Raw genomic sequence first — 25,666 nt, 5'->3', positions numbered from 1 at the left:
ACACGATGTTATTCATGGCCGTTTATCAGTGCGCGCAATGCTTTTTTATTTGCAAAAATATTAGTTATATATGCAGCAAACCCGCCCCCGTGCATTATTTAACTGCACTGTAAAAATTTCCATATTAGACGGACTACCATATGGAAAGTTTGTTTTGCATTCTGTGAAGTCATGTCATCCGGAAAAGTCGAAAAAATTATGTTCAATCGTTTCATTCGCCACTGGAATTTTCCGGATTTTTGGTTGAATGGAACTGGGTACGACCCAGCACCCCCAACGCGCCTTCTGAGCGCGGCAAATTCGGCGCATCGCGTCACATGTCACCTGTCTTGTGTTGAAGCTAAAACAAGCAGCTAAAATACTGTTCTTGTTCTAGAACGCGTCTGCCTTCTGTTCATCTCCATTTGCAAGTAAGTTTTCAAATTGTTTCGTTGTGTTGTTTTCTGTTCGTTATTTAAGCGGTTTAATACCTCCAGTTCATGACCTGCAAAATGTCGTGCGCGAACGAAGTGAGCCGAGATAAGGTCAGATAAGCGTCATTCAATTCCGACCCTCTTGGTTTTTTTCGTCGAGTCGAGTCGACTATTCTGTTTTTATATCTGCAGGAGTTCCAATTTTATTTACTTCTTTGCTATTTTAACGTGCGAAGCTCGTTTAGCTGTTACCTCGTGGCACATGCATAAGTTACTAATTTTAGTACGGACGGGTTTATACGAACTAGTCGACGGAAGAAATTTCGAATTCTTAGTTTTACAATTGCTAATTAAAGGTCAGAGAAACTCCTGTAACTGAGATGATGTACGTTTTGCATTTATTTGGTCAGGGGAAGTTTATGTAGGTTAGGGAAAAGTTAGGAAATTTATAACTCATTTATAACTGATCCTTGGAGTAGAGAAACATCCCTTGAGTCCAATTAAATTTTTGTGTACAATATTATTTTGTGTTTCAACTGACAGTACACTTGATTACAGACAAGCAGCTATTTTTAATTCAAAAGCCCTCTGGGCTTAGTGTCTCGTGACTCTTTTCAGAGTTTAATTTATTTGAAAATAGACCGCTTTTCACGTCTATTTATTGCTTGTAAAGATATCAAAAATTAAAAAGTGTGCATCTAACATAAAGAAACATTTAGACTCCTCACCCCTAAAATTTGAACTAAAACTAAAGCTACTTTTGTCGCTCGATAAATGTTGTGGCATTCACAACACGATATACGAAACTCTTGATTCACTTGTCCATTCAGAAACCTTTGTCGTGAATGCTTGCGCTGAACTTCACGATTTTACAGTTAAAGATAATCAAAGGCTCTTCGAGCAACCTCATGGTAATTTGGTAATTCGATGAAGTGCCGACCTTCGCATTTTTTTTCTAAATAAGTGTCCAACAAAGTAATGCAATCTCATTTCTTTTGCGTTCGAATGTTTATTTTTCCACATGAGTTGCGTCATTGATGGTTCCTGCTCTCAGCTGTCGTAGCGTTCAGTTTTCACCACAAAAATATTTACTGGTTAGTGTATTACCTTTAAACCCTTTTAGCATTAAGTAAATTTCTTTTGTGAATATCTGTACTTTTCTGTCAGCACGTATAACATTATTTTTGAGCAGCAGATAGAATTTGAGAGAAAGATACGCCCGAGCACTTCGTGTTTCTGTTCGACTCAAAAAGATGAAAAACAGATGACGGGACACGAGGTGACGTGATGCGACGCGACACAAAAACGTGCTGTGGATGTGGGGTTAACTACAACACGTCACATGGCGAGCGTTATAATTTTTTAACCGTAACTACATGTAACTCATCTAGCTGCTATCAGTAATGTTACAATTTCACTTAATTTGCCTTTCAATGTTTTCTTGCGTGAATGGGTCATGTTTTGTCTTGACTCCTCATGTATTCATTATGTGCCGAAAAAGTGCAGGAATTAACAAATATCCAGAAAATTTACAGAAATGCCTTTTAATTGTATAGCTGGAATCAAGCAAGCTTTAAGAAAAGCTTGACCTCTACCCACTTTTGTCATAGTTTGGACATCACGTCACGATTGGTGTTTGTTACTAATATTTCGGCCGCCGCTTGTCCGTTCGCTTACGAACATTCAAGTTCCCTTGATAAGTGTTTTTTAAATATAATTTTTGTGTCGTTGAAGGGGAACCTCTGCCTCAGTTGTGAGTAATTAATACAAGTAGGAAACTGTAACGATCAAATTCACTGGGATGCCAAGGAATGTTTACTTCTTTGAAAAGCAGCAGCAAACCGATGAAGGAATCAGTCCTCGCAATCGGCATTGAGAGCCAAATCTTGCTGTTCCTGCGCTTCTGGTACAACGTTTTGCCAGCAATTAAAACCAAAAGACCAAAAAATATCTTTAAAAAAACTTGACTCGTGACTCTAGCTTGACTCGTGGTACAAACAAACACTTGGTTTTAATTGCTGGTGAAAATGATTTACCAGAGGCACAAGAACAGCAAGATTGTTGTTTTTTTTTTTCACTGCCGATTGCGAGAGCTCATTCATTAATTGGTTAGCAGCAGTTGATTTTCTGGCTTTTCAAAGGAGAAAAATATTCCTTGGTTTCCAATAACTTTCCTTATACATTCCTACCTGGATTAATATATACACAACTGAAGCAGAGGTTCCATCTTCACGACAAAAAAAATCAAGGGATAATCTCGTGTGAAGGGAAAAATATATATTCCTCAGTTACCAAGACAAAACCAAGAAACTGCTAGTAAAAGCATATTGAATAATGAAAGGTGAAAAAGCACATTGAAAAGTTATAAAAACAGTAAGAATTGAATGACGGAGCAAGGAATACCAATAATTTAGCTTGCCGGTGTATTTATTTTAAATGCAAAGTGAAATCTTTGCGATCGCTTCTGCAGTAAATTTTTTTTGTTTTTTTGAATCAAACCTAACCGCTGCTCTTTATAACAGTCAAACGATAGTTTATTATAATTAAAAGAAAGAAATAGTGAAAAAAATCATTTGACTCGAACTTGACTCGTGACTCGAACTTGACTTGGGCTCGAACTTGACTCGTGCTACGATCAAACTCGTTTATGTGTGCTAAACACTGTCCTGCGTTTCATTTCACTGTTCTTTTGTTCGTTTTCGAAAAATAACATATGCAAAAAAAAAAAGATTTTTGTAGCTTACATTGTCCACACTAGACATTTTTCCACGCATCGCGTGTGCAAATCTTGCCTCTAGGAACTTTATTACAGTCGTCCGGGATGTAAAAACAATGTTTCACATACCAACTTTGCTGACCGCCCACCATTACCGATTTGCTCCCAGGCGGTAGCAGTGAGGGACTGGGACTCGTTATTCTATTGTGATGTTTTAAGTCACATGTTAGGGATTCAAGTACAGAGAACAAAAATGGCGCATTTCTTGAGAAAATAAACTACTGGTTCGTTTGAGTGCAAGTGCGTCCACTTGGCGGTTGAAGGACATCATTAAGTCTGAAACCCATAATTCTCACAGCATTTCTCGAAGAAATGAGAGATGTTTGGCCTTTGTTTTTTACAATAGTGCCTTTTACACTCAAGAGAAAAGTTGTCTTGCAAAGGCCGGCGGAGCCAAGTGGTAAATAAAGTCTAAAAAGACAGATCTCTTGTTAGGAACTATGTCAGCGTGAGTTTTGCAGTGTCCCCTTGGGTGCTGCAGCGACGAAGTTGCCGAGAGGCGAACTGGTTTTAGACTTAAAAAAATTCTAGATGTTTTGCTGTCTTTCGATGTTTCTGCAGTAAAAGCTAGCCGCTTGTCTTTTGCATGTGTTATTGCCTCACGTTTCAATAAACTCACGCACACTACCAATCAAAGTTTCATGGTTGACCTTTTGCGTGTGTCTATTACATCTTTGAAATCGGATCTACTCAAAAATGGAAACGGCAAAAAAGGTTTTCCTGACAAATTGTCGGTCGAAATACCTACAGTTCTGTACGGCGCAATCCTGTTTAAGACATGCTTTTCCCCTATTGCTGAACCAAAATCATAAAACACATTGTTTTCACGGTAGCTATTATCTGATTGACTAATATACCTAGAATGGTGGGAATCTTGTGTGATCGCTTTTATCACTAAGAAAAACAAACAAAAAGCTTAAAATAAAAACACAACTGCAAGAACAAACAGCATCTGTTTTGTTTAAATATGATGATCGCATTTTTCGGCATTTACTAAAAAAAGAAAATTTTGACATGGCGGGAAAAATATTGACATGGCGGGAAAATTCCGCATCCTCAGAAAGCAAACACACATGGAATGCACTTTCTCCCCTGTAGTATATTCTTGTGTCGTCATCACGAGACAAAAAGAAATGATATTTCATTTCATAACTTTGAGGAGTCGAGAGATGGGTTTGTAAAATTTTTTAAATCTGTGGGCGGGAATGAGAATTATTGTAGAACTGCGAAGGAGTGAAGTTTTTTGCATGCATGCAATTTCCTTTGCCCTTCACTTTGCTTTCAATTTCCCTGTAACCAGTAATTGTCAATTCTCGTTCTGTGCGAGGAAATTGTCATTTGACCTTTTACCTGTTTGCAATTCCATCTCTTCAGTGAATGAAACAGACAGCTTCCTTGCACCTGTTGCGCTCAAGATTTACACCAGACCACGAAGGATGTTATGGTCGTTTAAGTCTTTTTCAAAGCTTGGAACAGCTCATATATTTAGCAGGTGAGTGACGGGTAAAATTGAATTCAATTATGATCATGATATGTAAGTATAAAACAGCTTATCATCCCTTTTTTTAAAAAATGGTAAGAAACAAAAGCTTGTATGATCATCTGGACACTTGATTTAAAACTGTCATTTGAGAATAACTGTAGTACACCTGTTGGCTATTTTGATTATTCCTGTTCTCTATGTTACCATTTTCTCTTTGGCATGAGTGCATCCACTTGGAGTGGATCCACTTTTTTTCTGTTTACATGCGTTTCAACGAGACACATTTGGCTCTCAAGAATTAGAAAGACATTTCTGGTAAGTAAAAATGCACATGTTTATTATGGTTCAAACTTTTGTTTGATTTTGCTTTGCTTTTGCCTTCTCCTGGGATGTTTTTATAATTATGTGTTTCAACGAGACACATTTGGCTCCCAAGAATCAGAAAGACAGTTCTGGTGAGTAAAAATGCATGTGTTTATTATGGTTAAAAAATTTTTTTGATTTTGCTTTGCTTTTGCTATTGGGTATTTGTACATGATAAATATTTCAGTTAGTGCTTTTTTTTACTACGTAAAGGGTATTTTTTAAAAGTACAGGCTATTTTACTACTTGGTATATATTTTACTATTGGGTGTTTGTACATGATAATTTTAAGTTCCTATGCTTTTTAGATTTTGGGTATTTGTACATGATTAATTTAAGTTCATGTTTGTTTAACTATTGGGTTGTTTTACATGACAATTTTAAGTACATGCTGTTTTACTACTTGGTATATATTTTACTATTGGGTATTTGTACATGATTAATTTAAGTTAACTTAGTGTTTGTTTTACTATTGGGTTCTAATATACTCTATCACCTCTATTTGCATTTAAACTAAACTTGACCGTTATTTTACTCATATCTACTTGATAATGAACTCAAGATGAGTTCGAAACGTCGTCGCTTATTTTAGCTTATTATATACTTAATTGTTTTACATGACAATTTTAAGTACTCTCCGTGGCTGGTCTGACACGCATGTTTCGTCTCCGCCAAGACACTCGTTAGAGACCTTTCAATGAGAGCTAACTCGTCGAACATCACGTTCAAAGTCCCGCTAGCGTCGAAATGATGGTGCAATCTGGCCTTACATCGCGTAAGCATTCCCAATTGCGTAACGTGTAAATTGTTAATGAATACTTTTGTGGCTGGTCTGACACGCATGTTTCATCTCCCTCAAGAGACTTATCAGAGACCTTCCGGTGAAAGCTAACTCGTCAAACATTGCGTTCGAAGTCCCGCTAGCGTCGAAATGATGGTGCAATCTGGCCTTATGTTGCGTAACGTGTAAATTGTTAATGAATACCTTCCTGGCTGGTCTGACACGCATGTTTCGTCTCTGCCAAGAGACTCATTAGAGACCTCTCAGTAAAAGCTAACTTGTCCAGCATCGCGTTCGAAAGTCCTGCTAGCGTCGAAATGATGGTGCAATCTGGCCTTACATCGCGTAAGCATTCCCAATTGCGTAACGTGTAAATTGTTAATGAATACTTTCGTGGCTGGTCTGACACGCATGTTTCGTCTCCACCAAGAGACTCATCAGAGACCTTTCGGTGAAAGCTAACTCGTCGAACATTGTGTTCGAAGTCCCGCTAGCGTCAAAATGATGATGCAATCTGGCCTTACAACGCGTAAGCATTCCCAATTGCGTAACATGTAAATTGTTAATAAATACTTTCGTGACTGGTCTGACACGCATGTTTTGTCTCCGCCAAGAGACTCATCAGAGACCTTTCGGTGAAAGCTAACTGGTCAAACATCGCGTTTGAAGTCCCGCTAGCGTCAAAATGATGGTGCAATCTGGCATTGCATCGCGTAAGCATCCCCAATTGCGTAACGTGTAAATTGTTAATGTATACTTTCGTGGCTGGTCTGACATGCATGTTTTGTCTCCGCCAAGAGACTCATTAGAGACCTTTCAGTGAAAGCTAACTTGTCGAGCATCGCGTTCGAAAGTCCTGCTAGCGTCAAAATGATGGTGCAATCTGGCCTTACATCGCGTGAGCATTCCCAATTGCGTAACGTGTAAATTGTTAATGAATACTTTTGTGGCTGGTCTGACACGCATGTTTCGTCTCCCTCAAGAGACTTATCAGAGACCTTCCGGTGAAAGCTAACTCGTCAAACATTGCGTTCGAAGTCCCGCTAGCGTCGAAATGATGTTGCAATCTGGCCTTACAACGCGTAAGCATTCCCAATTGCGTAACATGTAAATTGTTAATAAATACTTTTGTGGCTGGTCTGACACGCATGTTTTGTCTCCACCAAGAGACTCATGAGAGACCTTTCGGTGAAAGCTAACTGGTCGAACATCGCGTTTGAAGTCCCGCTAGCATCGAAATGATGGTGCAATCTGGCATTGCATCGCGTAAGCATCCCCAATTGCGTAACGTGTAAATTGTTAATGTATACTTTCGTGGCTGGTCTGACATGCATGTTTTGTCTCCGCCAAGAGACTCATTAGAGACCTTTCAGTGAAAGCTAACTTGTCGAGCCTCGCATTCGAAAGGCCTGCTAGCGTCAAAATGATGGTGCAATCTGGCCTTGCATCGCGTAAGCATTCCCAATTGCGTAACGTGTAAATTGTTAATGAATACTTTTGTGGCTGGTCTGACACGCATGTTTCGTCTCCCTCAAGAGACTCATTAGAGACCTTTCAGTGAAAGCTAACTTGTCGAGCCTCGCATTCGAAAGGCCTGCTAGCGTCAAAATGATGGTGCAATCTGGCCTTGCATCGCGTAAGCATTCCCAATTGCGTAACGTGTAAATTGTTAATGAATACTTTTGTGGCTGGTCTGACACGCATGTTTCGTCTCCCTCAAGAGACTTATCAGAGACCTTCCGGTGAAAGCTAACTCGTCAAACATTGCGTTCGAAATCCCGCTAGCGTCGAAATGATGGTGCAATCTGGCCTTACATCGTGTATGGCCTTACATTGCGTAACGTGTAAATTGTAATGAATACCTTCATGGCTGGTCTGACATGCATGTTTCGTCTCTGCCAAGAGACTTATTAGAGACCTTTCAGTGAAAGCTAACTTGTCGAGCATCGCGTTCGAAAGTCCTGCTAGTGTCGAAATGATGGTGCAATCTGGCCTTACAACGCGTAAGCATTCCCAATTGCGTAACATGTAAATTGTTAATAAATACTTTCGTGGCTGGTCTGACACGCATGTTTTGTCTCCACCAAGAGACTCATGAGAGACCTTTCGGTGAAAGCTAACTGTTCGAACATCGCGTTTGAAGTCCCGCTAGCGTCGAAATGATGGTGCAATCTGGCCTTACATCGCATAAGCATTCCCAATTGCGTAACGTGTAAATTGTTAATGAATACTTTCGTGGCTGGTCTGACACGCATGTTTCGTCTCCGCCAAGAGACTCATTAGAGACCTTTCAGTGAAAGCTAACTCGTCAAACATCGCGTTCGAAGTCCCACTAGCGTCGAAATGATGGTGCAATCTGGCCTTACATCGCGTAAGCATTCCTTATTGCGTAACATGTAAGTTGTTAATGAATATTTTCGTGGCTGGTCTGACACGCATGTTTCGTCTCCGCCAAGAGACTCATTAGAGACCTTTCAGTGAAAGCTAACTTGTCGAGCATCGCGTTCGAAAGTCCTGCTAGCGTCGAAATGATGGTGCAATCTGGCCTTGCATCACGTAAACATTCCCAATTGCGTAATGTGTAAATTGTTAATGAATACTTTCGTGGCTGGTCTGACATGCATGTTTTGTCTCCACCAAGAGACTCATTAGAGACCTTTCAGTGAAAGCTTACTTGTCGAGCATCGCGTTCGAAAGTCCTGCTAGCGTCGAAATGAGGGTGCAATCTGGCCTTACATCGCGTAAGCATTCCCAATTGCGTAACATGTAAGTTGTTAATGAATATTTTCGTGGCTGGTCTGACACGCATGTTTCGTCTCCGCCGAGAGACTCATCAGAGACCTTTCGGTGAAAGCTAACTCGTCGAACATTGTGTTCGAAAGTCCTGCTAGCGTCGAAATGATGGTGCAATCTGGCCTTACATCGCGTAAGCATTCCCAATTGCGTAACGTGTAAATTGTTAATGAATACTTTCGTGGCTGGTCTGACACGCATGTTTCGTCTCCTCCAAGAGACTCATTAGAGTCCTTTCAGTGAAGGCTAACTCGTCAAACATCGCATTTGAAGTCCCGCTAGCGTCGAAATGATGGTGCAATCTGGCCTTACAATGCGTAAGCATTTCCAATTGCGTAACATGTAAATTGTTAATGAATATTTTCGTGGCTGGTCTGACACGCATGTTTTGTCTCCGCCAAGAGACTCATTAGAGACCTTTCGGTGAAAGCTAACTCGTCAAACATCTCGTTCGAAGTCCCGCTAGCGTCAAAATGATGGTGCAATCTGGCCTTACATCGCGTAAGCATTCCTTATTGCGTAACATGTAAGTTGTTAATGAATACTTTCGTGGCTGGTCTGACACGCATGTTTCGTCTCCGCCAAGAGACTCATCAGATACCTTTTGTGCTATTTTACTATTCTGGTATATGATACTGGTAATTTAAAATGTGTGCTATTACTATTCGGTATAAGATAATCTTTTAGTAAACGCTATTTTACTGTTTTGGATATTTGTACTGATAGTTTTAAGTGCTTGCTTTTTAACTATTCAGGGTATTTGTACGTGGCAAGTTTAAGTTCATGCTTTATTTTACTATCGGGTATTTTTACATCATGACAATTAAGTACATTCTATATAACAATTTTTTAAATGCATGCCATTTTACTATTTGGTATATGATTATTTCAAATGCTTGCTTTTTTTAATATTCGGTATATATGATTATTTTATGCACATATTTTTTACTAAAGTGTAGGCTATTTTTGCGTTCGACAGTAGGAGAACGGATCCTTATCTTGTGGTGGCCTGTGGTCCCGTGGTTGTCCTGTGAACGCGCAAGCGAAAGTCGTTCTATGTATGTCGGTATGTGGCAGGATGGCCTCGATCTCATGCGAGAAGACATTAGAAAGCAATTAATTGCGTCACAGCAATGTCAACAATGACATTTAGCAGCAAAGACAGTGCGCGCAAAAACAATTCATTAAGCCGATACCCCTAGGCTGTAAACAATTTTTGCGTTCGACGGTAGGACAACGCATCCTAATCTTGTGGTGGCGTGTGGTGTCGTGGTTGTCCTGTGTACGCGCAACCGAAAGTCGTTCTATGTGGTAGGGATTGTGGTAGGTTGGCTCATTAGCTGCCTCGTGCGCTGTTGGATTGATATTGTTTCGCTGTTAGTTTCAAGTGATGTTGGACGCGCACTTTATGCTGAGCGCACGGTCGTTTGAAATTTGTATGACGATATAAACACTCTTGGGTGCCTATCTTGGGTCGAACGTATGCCCCTGCCAGGGAAACCCAAAAAACTAACAAATATAAGAAAACTATAAATTAAGGTGTGTGGTGTTTGCCCCCACAGACAAAAAATCCTAGGTACGACCCTGTTTTTTCACAGGATATTCAACAACTCTTTAACCAAAAGCCATTTGCTTGCAGATACTGGTAGTTATGTCTTTATTATTTTTTGTTAGCCTACTTCTCCGCTCAACTCAAAAAGATATTTTTATAATTTAGTGTATTTTTACAATTAACTTAGGTGAATTAGCTAGTCTTTTTATTCTTTTTAATCCTTTTATTGATGTTCTATTTTTACTATATCCAATTAAGTTGCAACTTTTTAATATAGATATGTAATTTTTAATTGTAAATAACTTGTAAAGCGCTATTGAAAAGTAAAATATTTTTCAAGGTTACATGTACTTTTAATTACAGCAATGATAAGAAATAGGTCTGGAATGCATTCATGTGAACGTCACATGTAATTTTAGTTATAAGGCTAAAATTGAATTGTTAAAAAAATTAAGAAATTTAATTTCTAGGTTAAATATTTCCTAATAAATGACAGAAATGGTTTTAAATCAACTCCAAACTCTCAATTCCAAGTGCATGCAATTTTACTATTGGGTATTTTTATGTGCATCCTTTTTTTACTGCTTTGATGTTTTTACTTAACGATCTATATCCAATTGATGCATGTTTTCCTGGTGTCCTTGTAAACCACTTTTATCAATTGTGATGCACTCGCCAATGACGTACTTCTCGCAACACAACTTTTACGCAATCACCATGTGTTGTCATAATTATGACATGTTTATTTAACTTTCTTCTTTCATTCTCACAATTATAAACAACTTTAGAAGCAAATACCATAGCCTGGCTGCTGACATCCTTTTTTGCTCCTTTTCAAAGCCATAGGAAGCCACTTTTTAATTACACCCAAACTGTATTGACTTCTCAAGATTACTTGTTGATCCACATGACATCGATACATATTACTATTTACTGGAAGTCAAGAGCTAGCACAAAATGAAAGGATAGACCTTCCTCATTCTTTTTTCAAGAGTACCGGTACTTGTCAACACGATTCACACAACAAGATTCACATTACTGGATGTCAAGGGAGCAGCACACGTTCTTAAAACGTTCCATCAAATGGAATCGATTTGCAAAAGTACTTGTTGATTCGACCGATTTGCACAGTGTTGACTGGAAGTCAACTTGGCTTCACCAATCGATTCGAGATGATTTGTCTGCCTTGATCTCTACCCAACATCCGGAAGTCAACTTGGCAAAAATGAGGATTTAAAACGTTGTTAATTCGATTCGAGACTATTTGTCGGCCTTGATCTCTACCTGACATCCCCGAAGTCAACTTAAGGTTAAAAATGTTGTTAATTCGATTCGAACTGATTGATTCAAGACGATTTGTCTGCCTTGATCTCTACCCAACATACCGGAAGTCAACTTGGCAAAAATGAGGGTTAAAAACGTTGTTAATTCGAACCAATCGATTTAAGACATTTTGTCTGCCTTGATCTCTACCGACATACCGGAAGTCAACTTGGTCAACTTCGGAAAATGGCCGAAATCTTCAGAAATTTCATATCTCTGTGCAACTATGTAATATTCTCCATGTATTCAAACTGTCTGTTTTTATTTATATAACTCTCTTCTCCTTGCTGTGTTCTTTGTTTTCTTAATATTTTTCAGGTTGTTTTTGCGTGGATCACCTGGATGGCAATCTATCTGACTGGTGCTATTTCTGGATATATATCTGTAAAAGGTAAGGTATGGCTACACTGGAATATAGTTTTCTGGAATAAAATTTGTGACTTTTGTGAGGCCCCGTAGACTTTTGTTTTAAAGACAACATCTTGTCAAAGAGCAATTTTTTATTTGAATAAGTTAATCAAGAATTTGAGTGAGGTTTGGTAAACACATACACAGAATGAGTAAATCGTATTGTGAATAGCAACCGACAACTTTACCTTAATTTAGCATTCTTATTTTCTTTTTCAGAATCAACCTTGAGAGTTGGGGGTTGGCTTACATGTACATGTATGTACAAGTGCACTCAGCTTATACACAAGTCTTTACGGTAATATATGGTTATAATCCAGAACACAAATTAATAATCTGTAAATATTTTAAAATTTAGAGAGCAATCTCTTCTCTGAAAATCCATAAAATTATATTCCATAATCCTTGAACCCTAACAGGGCCTCTTTTGTTTCTGTAAACTTACAGCTTGAATGAATCATCATTGTAAATTGCACCTCAAAAGAAGAGAAGACCCTAAGAATGAGAAGAGTTTGTTGTATCAAAATGGCAACAATGAAAACGTAAGTATACGATTGAATCACATTGCACACTGGCTCTTTAATTTGCAGTATAATGCTTTTTGAAGTGTCGTTGCTGTGGTTTCGTTTTGTTGTTTCAGGTTTTGGTACATGCCCAGTTTGTTAACCTACTTTTCTTAAAAATAACATCAAATGATTTAGTCACCCTTCTAATAGTTTTGTAAACACAAAATTATTATGTTTTTTTTTTTAAATCCAACTGGTAATGTGCCCAGTAGTTTCCTCCTTGCCGTGAAAGACTAAAGCTTGTGTTATTCTGTTTCATGAATTTTGAAACAGTAGCAATGACTGCAGTCTAATTTAAATCACCTGAAACAGTCACCTTCAGCAATTAAGGCACTGGTTGCTAATTATCAAAGAGCTACAATAAACTTAAGAATATTTTTGATTACTTTTCAGATCAGACAAGAGAAGAAGTGTAAATCTATCAAGCATGTTCCTATTCCTGTCCCACAAAAAGGAGTTGACAAACATTCTTAGACTAGTACTGTCGAGATGCAGATTGCTTGGACAATGCTTTCGAGCTGTAATAGCGGAAAGGTAACCTGAAATTTTGGCAGTTTTCTGTTTCATATTCGTTTTTGAGCAGAAGGGTCAGAGGGCTTAATGTTTTACAGTATTAGGTAAAGGGATTAGTGAACACATGATGCATAATCTAAACAAGACTGCATTGATCAAAACCCTTTCTTCTTCTTAATCTCTTGGAATAAAACTTCCGACTTTGTGTGGCCCTGTTAGGGGGTCTGTCAATTATCCATAATCCTCTAGGTAAACTATGGAAATAATTCATATCCCAATTAAAAATAATAACCCTAAAAGTGATGACTGATAATAATCTGTACTTACATTTGTAACGTAATCTGTGGTCTTTTGTAATAAAGAAAACATCTTGTCAAAAGATCGGGCTAAAGCATCTCTTTTTGATAAAACTGGGAATTTGAGTGCATAGATATTAGCTTCAAAAGGTAATTTGAGAGTTGATTAAGGATGGTGCCTCGTATTGCTACTGCACATCCCGCAGTGCATTGATCACACTGGGCGCACAAATCTCTAAGCGCTAAAACACCGCAAATTGCTAACCGTGACAAATGGCGTAGTGCACGCGCAAGATGCAAATATTCAACTTGCTAGGGAGGGGATAGGAAAAATGTAACAGACCCCAAAAGCGATTTCATGGAACCTGAAAACAACTGGTATAACTTTTTAAAACGCGTGGTGACCCCTACTTCTTTATTATATAATATGTAAGTGGTAAGTCTATAGAGCACATGTTTAATTTTTACTTAAGTGAAAAAAAATTGGGCCGATTTTTTGGCCGTGCAAGTGAGAGCTGCTAGAGTCAAAAATGGCTCAAAGGCAATTATTTTGTTAATAAAAACGTGGACCACGAAAATTTGCGTGGCTACCCCCGATTTTCTTTTTAAATTTTAGTAGCCCGGTAACATCTACATTTCTTGCATAGTCATCGGCCGGGCAAAAATACTTTGTTATTAGTAGGGGTCGAGGCACCGTCCTTAATGTAGTAAACGCACATCATAAAATTAAATCTTATTGTGCATATAGCAACCAACCACTTTAACTTAGCATTCTTAATTTTTTTTCAGAATCAACCTTGAAAGTTGGGGGTGCAGCTTATACACAAGTCCTTACGGTAATTTTATAATGGAACACAAAATTAATAATCCGTAATTTTTAAATTTAGTGAGCAGTCTCTTCTCTGAATACGGTTTACCCTTAATATTCCATAATCCTAAAACCCTAACAGGGCCTCTTTTGTGTCTGTTTACAGCAGTGAGCTTGAATCATCATTGTAAATTGCACTTCAAAAGAAGAAAAGACAACATGTCCCCGATACATTTTCTTGCATGTGTACATTTTTGATTTTGCCCCTTCTACATGTCCCCACTACACCCCCTGCTTCATGTCCCTTCAGTGTGAAGAACACATGATTTTGTCGCTGCTACATGTCGCTGTAATATGTCCATGCGTGTTGTCCACATGTGTGCATGCAGGGACCTTTTAAGACCTTAGATAAGCTTGTGTTGTTTTGTTTTATGAATTTTGAAATGAACGAAGTTTATTAATCACCTAAAACAGTCACCGTCTACCAAGGCACTGGTTGCTAATTGTCACAGAGCTACAATAAGCTTTAGTACATATTTGATTACTTTTCAGTCTTGAGAAGAAGTGTAACTCCATCTAGCATGCATTGATCCTCCTATTCCCGTCCTACGTCAAAGGAGGAGCGCTAGTTGGCAAAACATTTTAGTACTGTTGAGATGCAGATTGCTTGGACGTGCTTTTGAGCTGTAAGGGCAGAAAGGTAACCTAAAATTTTGGCAGTTTTTAATTTTTTACAGTATTGGGTAAAGGGATTAGTGAACACATGAAATAAAACTGCACTGATCAAAACCAGGGGTTTCATTTCCTATAGATATTGACCTGTTAGATCAAGGTGTCTAGTGGAGTCCTCACCTGCAGGGCTGGTGTCTGGCCTTCCCCCTATTTTTAATATAATTGTGTTTAGTCTCAAAAACTTTTTCTGCACATATTTTACATTCACATGTATGTGTTCTTCAAAGCATCATTAAAGGGGCTACGTCACAGTATTTTAGGTACTTTTATTTATTTTCGCTAATCAAGAGCTCTAAACTTCAAATTGGCAGAGCAAAAGTCTTTTATTGGCAAAATCATGGCCCCATATAAAAGACTGGGATGATTTTCGAGCATCGTAAATGGTACTTTCATACAAATTGAGATAAACTTGAAAATCGTCAGCCCTATAATTTTCAAGTCTACCCGAAAGCAATTGTTAATGTCACAGTTCCTACGAAGTTTTACTTTAAAATACTTAAAATAATCAGACACAAAACCACACCGTATATGGCGTAAAGGGGGGAACACCGCTCCGCAATCGGCGTGACAGACGAACTTCCGTTGCGTGACCAAAAGCCAAACTTATCTCCCCAGCGGTAAAACCCGCGCTGGATCGGACAAGTCGGCAAGGCCAAAAGCTTACACGCCCTAGAAGTCTAACTCTAAACGGCACTACGAGCTGACCTCCGGTCAGCATCATGCTAGAGTGTAGACAGTTGTCAAGCCTTACTTATCTCCCCAGCACTACGAGCCGACTCCGCCGGCACGTGCTGGATCGGACAAGAAGAGGCATAAGAGCGTAAAATAGCGCCACTAAATAGTGAAAACGAAGCTTGGGGAAGTCGCTGCGAGACTTAACCACCACTAATAGCTTTGAAGCAGGTATCCCCCCAAGCAAATAGAGCACAAACTTAACAGAAAGAAACGCTGGCCATTCTCGGCGCAGCGGAAAGTAAAACGTTTTGAGGTGCTCTAATATACAGTTGATAGCAGTCTGAAGACCATCTACCAAGAACTTTAATTAACCAATCTGGCAAGCCGGCAGCAGCTGCTGTAGAGGCCGCGCCGATCCGAAAACTGTGTCCCTTAAGGGATTTGTAAGGGAGACTGGCGTGACGGGTTGCGTCCCGAAGAAGGTTAACGACCGCTGACCTAGTAAGGTAGCGGCTTGACTGAAAAGCAAATAGTGGACCCCGAGGGCGCGCAGATAGAAAATAGGAACCAATGGCAGACACCGCGCACACCGGTGATGGTGAGCATGCAAGTAAAAGCCGGTGACCTTCTCGAAAATTGTCGGTCTTGGATGACTTAAGAAGAATAGACATCCACTGTGGGCTGGCCAGAGAGGGGGAGAATGACACACAGTCGGCTGATAGGTCAAATAAAGGGTGAAACTAAGATACCCCTTGACAGGTAAACTCGCTACAACGAAGAAAACAAAAGAATGCAAGTGTAAAAGCTGCCCAAATCATAGAAAAATCCCGATCCCCTAACCAAGAACGCAAAATGGGACATATAGCGAGTAAAACCCCTGGGGTAACCGGCTGGCGGAGGATACGGGAGCGGCCCTGGAAGCAAAGGATACCCCTAAGAACTTTCTAAAATAATAATTTTCCCTGGAGGGGGTCGCCATACCCGCAGGAAATGTGAGGATTCCGTACCGCCGCCAAATAAAGCCTTATGGTGCTGTGTTAACCTTTCTCGCCAGATAAGAGGAAAAATATATAAGGGTGCCCTCAGATGCTGGAAGAATGTCCCCCTCACTAGAGACTAATCTGTTCATGAGACAAAATTGAAGAAAGTGTCTTTCCCCAGAGGCGTACGTACGGTTAGTAGTCCATGCCAGGCCCCAGTGCGCATACAACATGACTTCGTGTTTCAGAGGGTCATGAGCGAAGGCGGGATGGTGCAGGGGGTGTGCTCGGCTGTTGGAGCTGCTGCCCGGAAACGAGAAACCTGAAAACGTGAGAGAGCATCAGCCATCTCATTGGAGATCCCTGGGACATGGCGGGCCCTGACATAGAAGTTATGCTTCATAGATATAAGGACAAGGAACCGAAGAAGGTTCATGACCCGGGGTGCCGGGTGAGCGACCCGAGTTCAAAATGGCAACAACTGATTCGTTGTCGCACCAGAATTGAATCCGCTTCCCGGAAAAATATGGGAACCATATCGCGCATGCCACGACTATGGGGAAAAGTTCCTGCCATTCGATGCTTATGCCCCGGTCTTTGTTAAAGTGCATATGGGGGAGCCACTTTCCTTGGAACCATTTCCCATTGAAATATCACCCAAAGCCAACAGTACCCGAAGCATCTGTATACAAGTTCATGTCTGGGGACGGGGTGACTGTGGAGTCTAAGAAAAAAGAGCGACCATTCCATCCAGAGAGGGGGAGAATGACACACAGTCGGCTGATAGGTCAAATAAAGGGTGAAACTAAGATACCCCTTGACAGGTAAACTCGCTACAACGAAGAAAACAAAAGAATGCAAGTGTAAAAGCTGCCCAAATCATAGAAAAGTCCCGATCCCCTAACCAAGAACACAAAATGGGACATATAGCGAGTAAAACCCCTGGGGTAACCGGCTGGCGGAGGATACGGGAGCGGCCCTGGAAGCAAAGGATACCCCTTTTTTCAATAATAATTTTCCCTGGAGAGGGTCGCCATACCCGCAGGAAATGTGAAGACCAGGGCTCGAACCCGGAACGCTCGCTCCGGAGTCCGGCGCGCTAACCATTAGACCACCGCGCCTCCCTTAAACCATAGTTGTGTTTTAAGATCCACTCCAGACCCTCAGACAATTGGTTAAAGAGAAACAGAGCACTGCGAAGCCCAAAGGGGAGATATAAGTCGATGTAGTATTGGCTTTGCCAATGAATGCCTAACAGGTGCCAATGATCGGGGTGGACAGGGATCAGGCGAAATGCTGATTTTAGATCGGTTTTTGCCATGAAAGAACCCGGGCCCAGGGACTTAAGGATGCGTATAGCATCATCTACCCGAACGTTTTGGAGGCTGTAGGGATACTTGGTGATATGGTTGTTAATGCTGTCGCCCTCAGGATAAGAAAGGTGGTAGATAGTACGCCATTCAGAGGAATGTTTTTTATAAACATAGGCACGCTAAGCAGGAGGAGGAGTTATTTTTTCAATTTATGGGGTGGCTTGGGGTGAGACTGGGTGATTGTCCTGTTGGGATGGTTTATGTCATGGCTTGAGCTATTTGTGTATAGCGGCCCACAGATCTAGAGTCACTTTTTTGCACAAAATTTGCTTGCAAACAAAATGTTTTTTATGTGCACTTTGACAAATCAGAACTGTTTTATTCAATATGTAAATTTTCATCATTTAATTGAAAAAAAAGTTAGAACTAAATTAATTATCAAAATGTCACAAAATGCCACGTTTTTATTCTGTTATTAAGTTTATTTTGTTGCTAGCTTTTTAGCAACTGTAGCGTGATACTTTTGTTTGTTATAGTATACTTTTGGCTTTTGGCCAAACACTGTAACATGACACTATTGTTTTTCTCACTTTTGTAACATGATACCTTTGTTTTTCTCGAAAAAGCTATGTCTCCATTCAACACGCTCAATAATCATTGAACGAAAAGTAATAAAACGAATCAAATTAAAAAACCACTCTCTCCGGGAAAGTTCTTTAAACGCAGTACACCTGCAGTGTTTGTTTCCTGTCAGAACTGTTCAACAAAGATTTTTGGTCATTTACAATATAAATTTTATTCAACAAACAAGAACTAATAATTTTTATTGAGTTATCAAATTGTCACGGAATGGCACGCTCGGCTCTTATTCTGTTTTTTGCTATCGATCGTAGTTGCTTTTAACAGCAATGTTTATACCTATACCGCTTCTTTTAATGTCTGAACGAGATGTTTTGAAGGTATAAACACAAACGCCAATTCTGAATTGGTGAATTGAGCAAGAAGCAAATAACCGATTTAGAATGCAAGTGTTAAATCTGAAAGTTCACTCTGTCATTTAGTTTTCTTTTAAAAAAAACAGTTACGTGTGTATGAAAGAATCTCAATCGGATACTTGTGTGCAGCAACGTGTTAAATTTAGGCTTACGCTAGAGTTATTTGAAAGGTTTCAAATTACCTTTGACATGTGCAAATTTTGGCCAGTTTTATAAAGGGCACCGGTTTTTAAAAGCAACATTTCTATAACTTCTCTAAAGCTGTTATAACAATTGATGCCGTTATCCTTGTTACTAATGAAGACAAGTTTCATACAAGAAGAATTTATGTTTTAACAACTTTATGGCAAATTCACAAGAAATAAAACATGTTTACTTACAATGCAACCTTGTGTCGCGCCATCGTGTCTAGTTTCCATTTGTTTATTTACTGAAGGCTTCACGCCTCCAATGTTTTTCACATGGAATATTTCGTTTGCTGACTACAGAATTTTTACAACACAAATTTAAGAACCGTTTTTTTTTTAACGGAACGACGAGAAAGAGACGTCTGAAATTTAGGCTACTGAAACTCAAGATTTATTTAATAATTGCGTCTGAAATAATCATTGACAACATTCACTTGCAATGGGATCATAATTTTATTAGGCAGAGCAGAAGTTTTTAGTTCGGTTTCTACCAATTTATTCTTAAAACTCGTCGTTCACCGTCTTTCTCCAGACGGTTTGGAGTTTGGAGTTGGCGCCGGTGGAGTCAGTAATATTAGTTAATCTAAAGAAGATTCCTTTCCAGTTTCCATTTCTTCGACTCTTTGTAAATATACCCACAGTATTAACATCATGATAATATGCTGTGTGCAAATGTTTTATGTAATTTCTACCACGGTCAGGAATTCTAGCCTCTTCAAAACGAACGCTCGAATAAGACGAATAAGAATTTTGTGTTGGGTCTTGCTGACGGCGTGTATGTTGTAAGAAGGCGAGCGTTCCGTAAAACACATTTTTAATCCAGGGTTAATTTACAACTCACCAATTTCGTCTCCTACAAATCTAAAATCTTCGAACGAAATCGCTCACTACAACTGTCAGATTGCTTCCCCTTTGTAAACTTCAATTTGATTGGTTCTAATAGTACCTGAAATCTGATTGGTGTGACAAACATACTTCACTAAGTCACTGACTGACTGACTACACGGAACATCACGAGGACTAAGAGCTATTTTTGAAAAAATAACTCAAATATAGCGTGACATAGCCCCTTTAAGCCAGGTTATCTTTGGAAGAAGGATTATTTTCTCTAAGTAAAAGTTGTAAAATTGAGGTCAAATGTCTTCAAGAATAATACAGCAAAACATCTGGATAATTATGTTATTAACGGTCAATCTGCCGGTGTTTTCTTTGTTCTTCCAGGATGGAATACTGGATGTTTGCTTGTGTGAGCCAAGTATTCCAAGAATGAGGAAAAAGATAATATGCCAGACCCAATATATTCTTCTGGGTGAGTAAAAAGAGATATATTATAAGAAATGACCTTCAGTATTCTTGATTTTATAGCTTATAATTATTTATTAGGGCCCCAATGGGTCCAAGTGTTCTGCAAGTCAAACATAAAGCCATCGCCATAGTAACTGGCTACAACCCTTTTTTGTTTTTCTTTTTTTCCGGCACACAGGGTGGTCCTCACGCACATTACTACGTTATTGGAAAACCCATTGTTCATCCAAGTCAATATGCCATCATTCTGCCGAATAGGGACCTTTATTGCCTAAGTTGCATGTCATGAAACTCAAAATCATTTTACAAAATGAGGAGAACGAATATGATGAAACAAAATCTTCATGATCAGGTAAAATAAACTGTTTGCTGAGCACCATTTTCAGGGCTCGACACTAACACTTCCCGATTTCTACTGGAAAGTAAATTTTCTCCTTGGAAAGTAAAAAAATGAAAATGAACCAAAATACTTTCAAGAACTGGAAAGTAAATTTCAGGCTTTATTGGAAAGCAAATTTTATGCCAAAGGCTTAACTGAAACAAAAAGTGTGTAAAAAAGTACGATAATGATAAAAAATAGCAAATATAACAATGACAGCTCGTCTTAAAAGACAAATCAATTTACTCTTCAAGTACGCCATTTTGGATTCTTCTTCTGTCGCGAAGGTATGTAACAAAGTCTACCAAGGGAAATGAGTCTGTTTTGTTCAGTTTTTCTCGACGTAGTGGTGATGTTGAAGAAAAAAAATCGAAGGACAAACGGGCGAAAGCACTTCAGACGTTGCAAAGTCTGAAGACGGGTATGGGGAAAAAAGAAATTTTAAAATGCTTGGCTGTGGATTTTTCAGCGAGGTTTTTCAGTAATGGGAAAATAAAGTCAGAATGGAGATCATGCTTGTCAGTTGAAGTATTAGACTGTCTACTAGCTAGATAGTTAAAGTTGTTCCTTGCCAAGTAGCCAAATTACTGGAATGGGAATGCTTAAGTACAATTGGATAAAAAAGCTGAAATTTGCATGATTAATTTGCTGACAGAATAAATAGAGGAAAGAGTAAAACACATGAATTCAAATTGCTTTGGGAAATGGTCCTTTTAAAAAAGGCAGAATTTGAGTAATTTTCACAGGTTATCACTTTGAGCTTGATTTGATTTGCAACATATTAAGTCTTGATTTTTTACATTAGGCTACAAAATTCCCAGTCTTCAGAAAAGATAATTATCTTGATTTTACCATTCACCACTGACATTTAGTGACAACAATTATTTTTTATTTATTTTTTTTTGTAGCAAGAATCATACCTCAGGCGGTTTCTATCAGATTTGCAATGGGCATGATAGAATAACCTGATAATTGACGCTCCTCCAGGTATGTGGATAATTTGTACAATGTAATTATTGAAGATGAAGTTTTCAACATGACTTGAGCATGGGACAAAGAAAAATTCTGAGTCCCCGACGGGAATCGAACCCATGGCCTTCCAAATACCGGTTGGGCACTCTAACCAACTGAGCTACGAGAGACTCGTTGTGAGCTGGACCATCTGTATTAGATTGATAAGTGACACGCCTCCTGCATACTGCTAGGATCAGCAATGTCGAATTCACCAAGTTTGTAGTAAATAATAAAGATGATAAATTTTAAGCTCGGTAATAAGTAATGAAGATGAAGTGTTCAACATGACTCGAGCATGGGACAAAGAAAAATTCTGAGTCCCCGACGGGAATCGAACCCATGGCCTCCCAGATACCAGTTGGGCGCTCTAACCAACTGAGCTACGAGAGGCTTGTTGTGAGCAGGGCCATTTTACTAGGTTGATTAGTGGTACTAGGTCGAGTCTCTGGTAGCTCAGTTGGTTAGAGCGCCCAACCGGTATCTGGGAGGCCATGGGTTTGATTCCCCTCGGGGACTCAGAATTTTTCTTTGTTCCATGATCGGTAATATTCCTTTTAATGTTTTTAGAAATTTTTAGTATTGTATTCTCTCATTTTAATTTAATTGGTTCATTTATGAAAAAAATCGCTGCAGTCCTTTGTTCTCAATCCATGTTTTTCTAGTGACCCCATTCAAGTAGCTGCTCTTATCTGTAAGTCAGTACATTTTAACAGTAATTCTCAGTTCAAGCTAGGGATCTTTTGCTTGCAAATCTTTAATTTAGTATTTTTCAACTTTCTTTGCAGGTTCTATTTCACAGGGCTAGTTTAACAAAGTCCTAAGAGGAAGGCCAATGCATAACTCACCAACACTCAATGCAGCAAAGTACCATAATTTATTAAATCCAAACTGTAATGTTACGAATAACAAGCAGTGAAGATCATGAAAGGACATTGATGTAGTCAGTTGGATATGCTGTGTTTAAAGTCCAGACAATATTTCTTTTCTACTAACAAACGATATTGAGAAGATCAAGCGATCAACTTCTGATTTCTCCTTACATTGTTGGTTCACTGACAATCGTCAACTGGAGAATACTGTCTTGATAAACCACCAAATTCTCAAAACAAACATTAAAAGAAATGTATGGGAATTAGTAAGGAGAATTGATATGAAACGAAAGAATAACTAAACAGCATCTTGATCAGGAACAATCTCAATTGCATTTACTTTCAACACACATTTACATAATACAATGATGAACAAAACAAAACCAGTTTCATCTATGACCTCTTCAGTTGGTTGCCATAATAGATTTGAATCTGGGATGACTTTATGTAATCATACTTGAAAAGTTAATCTTGCTACCAGCTTCCAAATGACAACAGCTATATTAAAAAATAACCAACATAAACAGTAATATAAACTATACACTGATAACAAAATATCATTATTAAATACTTTAAGAGAAGATGAGCAATAAAATTACGTAACATTCAATGACCGGATGCCATACACATTTACATTTGAAAATGTTACAAATGACAATGTGCAGGGTTAACGTTCATTGAAACATTATGTAGTTAAATTGCTTGTTTAATCTTAATGTATTTATTTAAATTCTTTAGTTGTTATAAATAAATACTTTAAGATAAAGATGAGCAATAGAATTACATAAAATTTCGATGACCCCATGCCGGCATGCACATTTACATTTGATATTTTACAAATGATAATGTGCAGGGTGTTCATTGAAACCTTATTTAGTTCAATCGCTCCCCTTAATCTTTATATATTTACTTTAAATCTTTAGCTTTTAAAAATAATAACTTAATTAACAATAAATATAATTTAAAAATAGAAATAAAAACTTGGACCCTGCTATCAAGGTATTTTTCATGTGTGGTTACATGAAATCATCCCACTTTCAACTCTTACATGCCAACCAATTGAAGAGGTCACAGATTTAACTTGCTTTGCAATTTCTTATTTTATATGTGAAAGTGTGTTAAATTTAAATGTAAGTGCAGTTGTTCTCGATTGAGGTATTTGTCACTGAGATTTGTACTAGGATGTTTACATAGCCAATAAATCTGTACAGTCAACTCTCATTATAGCGGACACGCTCAGGGTATCGTTTATTGTCCATATTATAGCGAGAGTCTGTAATAGTGGGAGTCACTTCCAGTCAAACCTCTTTCGCCAGGGATCTGGATTTTGACCGTAATAGTGTGTGTCCACAAGGCGAGAGTTGACTGTACCAGTTATCTTTATTTGGGAAGCTCAGAAACTATAACAGTAATTAAAGAGTTATGAATCGAATGGCAATAAATGTAAGTTGTACCGGTACCTAGCGCTGTCTGAATTGTATTCTAAGCCGGAGAAGCTGGGGGAGGGGCACGAAAAAATAAAGACTTACAAAGAGAAGAGTCTCTAAAGCTCTCCACATCAATCCACTATCAATCACCCCCCCCCCCTCCCCCCTTCCGATTAGAAAAAAATGTTCCGCAGTCCCTGGTGATTAGTAGGATTGCAAAAAAAGTAACAAGTTACCATCTTGAAAGGATGGAGTTGGAGTGGAAAAGTTAAGGACTGGATGGGGGGTAGACTTGCTTACAAGTCAAGCTCACAGAACAGGAGTCGTGTACTTTTGCGTAAGGATCAATGACCACTCAATAGGCTAGTTTCGAATTACGCTCCACTGATCACAAACAAACAAATAAAGTCGCGGTTGTGAAATAATTTGAATTTCTCTTGTTTTATTCTTCTGGACCTTAACTTCACTCCTTTTTCCTTCCCCTCCCCCTCCCCTCACTGTGATTTCAGCCTCACTCCTACTACCCTAGGGCATGTTTCTTCCTATCCCCAATCCTCTCCTGAGTAAGGATCCAAGATGCGTTCGAATATGCTCGCTAATTTGATCATGCTCCATTTCATAATTATTATTTCTTAATTTCAATATTTAAAATTTATTTAAATTTAATTAAAACAGACTATTTTGTTTGTCAGTGTTGGCTAAGATGAAATCAGAAAAGCGGTGAGTTTAAGCAGAAACAGATTTCAAAATGGCGAATTATTGTCAGTGACATTGATGAAAGCTAATAAACACACTGTTTTTTTCATTTACGTGATACATCTTCTGAAAGCTTCCGTTCGCGAAATTTTGCCTTTCAGTTTGGCAATTTGCTCAATTGTTATATTTAGCCGTCGCACGTGTTAACCATTTGATTAATAAAAATGTTTTAACTTTTACTTTATGCATTGTTTTTGTCTATATAATAAAAAGAAAATTACACGGTGGCTTGAAGATATGAATTTTATTTTCTCGTGGTAAAAGCAATATTTTACTCATTCGCTGCGCTCATTCGTAAAATATTGCTTTACCACTCGAAAATAAAATTCATATCTTTTCGCTGCCGTGTAAATCCTCTTTGTATTTTCCTGTTATCTCCTGTATTCCCCTGTATTCTCATGTATTCCCTTGTACTCTCATGTATTCCCCTGTAATCTCCTGTATTCTCCTCTATTCCCTTGTATTCTCCTGTATTCATTTCCCTTGTATTCCCCTGTATTCTTCTGTGTTCCCCTGTATTCTCCTGTATTCCCCATGAGAATACATCAGAATACAGGGAAATACATACTAGTTATGCAACGCTTTCGAGTGGTATACTATGGAATATCCCACGAGTCACTTGTATTTTCTCGGTATACACACGAGCCTTTAGGCGAGTGTGTATACGAAGAAAATACAAGTGACAAGTGGGATATTCCATAGTATACCACGAGAAAGTGTTGTGTAACTATTTTATACCATGCCATAGAAAATACGCTCACTAAATTTCATCGAGAATAAGATCGCAGCGCACGATGGGAAGGTTGGGTTGAATACCGTCGAATATACAACGGCTTTCCTGTATTCTGATTGGCTGTATTTTCTGTGGCATGGTATAAAAGAGAATACATGGGAATACAAGGGAGTACTGGGGAATACATGAGAATACATGGGAATACAGGGGAATACATAAGAACAC

General features: G+C 38.7%; 1 protein-coding gene and 1 pseudogene across 14 annotated transcripts; one reads left to right on the top strand and one right to left on the bottom strand.

Moving 5' to 3' along the window:
* Positions 1–296: 296 nt before the first annotated feature.
* LOC144647326 (uncharacterized) lies at positions 297–23,984 on the top strand. Of its 14 annotated transcripts, none has more exons than XR_013569575.1 (11): positions 297–410; positions 4,564–8,839; positions 9,775–11,875; positions 12,112–12,190; positions 12,340–12,434; positions 12,857–12,992; positions 14,057–14,103; positions 14,628–14,775; positions 20,180–20,267; positions 21,551–21,629; positions 22,442–23,984. XR_013569575.1 is itself a non-coding variant. In XM_078507107.1 (9 exons), exons 3-6 carry the CDS (start codon positions 12,394–12,396, stop codon positions 14,719–14,721), a joined length of 258 nt encoding a protein of 85 aa, XP_078363233.1. In that variant the 5' UTR covers positions 6,047–11,875; positions 12,112–12,190; positions 12,340–12,393; the 3' UTR covers positions 14,722–14,775; positions 20,180–20,267; positions 21,551–21,629; positions 22,442–23,984. The 14 variants fall into 14 exon arrangements, 9 of the variants coding, with proteins under 9 accessions (XP_078363235.1, XP_078363234.1, XP_078363231.1 ...); XR_013569576.1 differs by adding an exon at positions 20,442–20,615 and having other exon boundaries at positions 4,564–11,875; XR_013569574.1 differs by having other exon boundaries at positions 4,564–11,875.
* On the bottom strand, positions 15,740–16,611 carry LOC144645918 (uncharacterized; annotated as a pseudogene).
* Positions 23,985–25,666: the final 1,682 nt, after the last annotated feature.

The sequence above is a fragment of the Oculina patagonica genome, chromosome 3 (assembly GCF_052425735.1).
Source record: "Oculina patagonica isolate OP01 chromosome 3, crgOcupat, whole genome shotgun sequence".
Lineage (NCBI taxonomy): Eukaryota > Metazoa > Cnidaria > Anthozoa > Scleractinia > Oculinidae > Oculina > Oculina patagonica.
The sequence above is the reverse complement of the archived record's forward strand: the minus strand, read 5'-3'. Positions and strand labels throughout refer to the sequence as shown.

What these genes read in the sequence shown, in the direction of transcription:
- LOC144647326 (XM_078507105.1), top strand. Translation starts at nt 12,394, where the DNA reads ATGAGAAGAGTTTGTTGTATCAAAATGGCAACAATGAAAAC. An exon ending in AAAATGGCAACAATGAAAAC is followed by an intron (nt 12,435 to 12,851) that starts GTAAGTATACGA and finishes ATTACTTTTCAG; the next exon opens with ATCAGACAAGAGAAGAAGTG. An exon ending in CTTATACACAAGTCCTTACG is followed by an intron (nt 14,104 to 14,241) that starts GTAATTTTATAA and finishes GTCTGTTTACAG; the next exon opens with CAGTGAGCTTGAATCATCAT.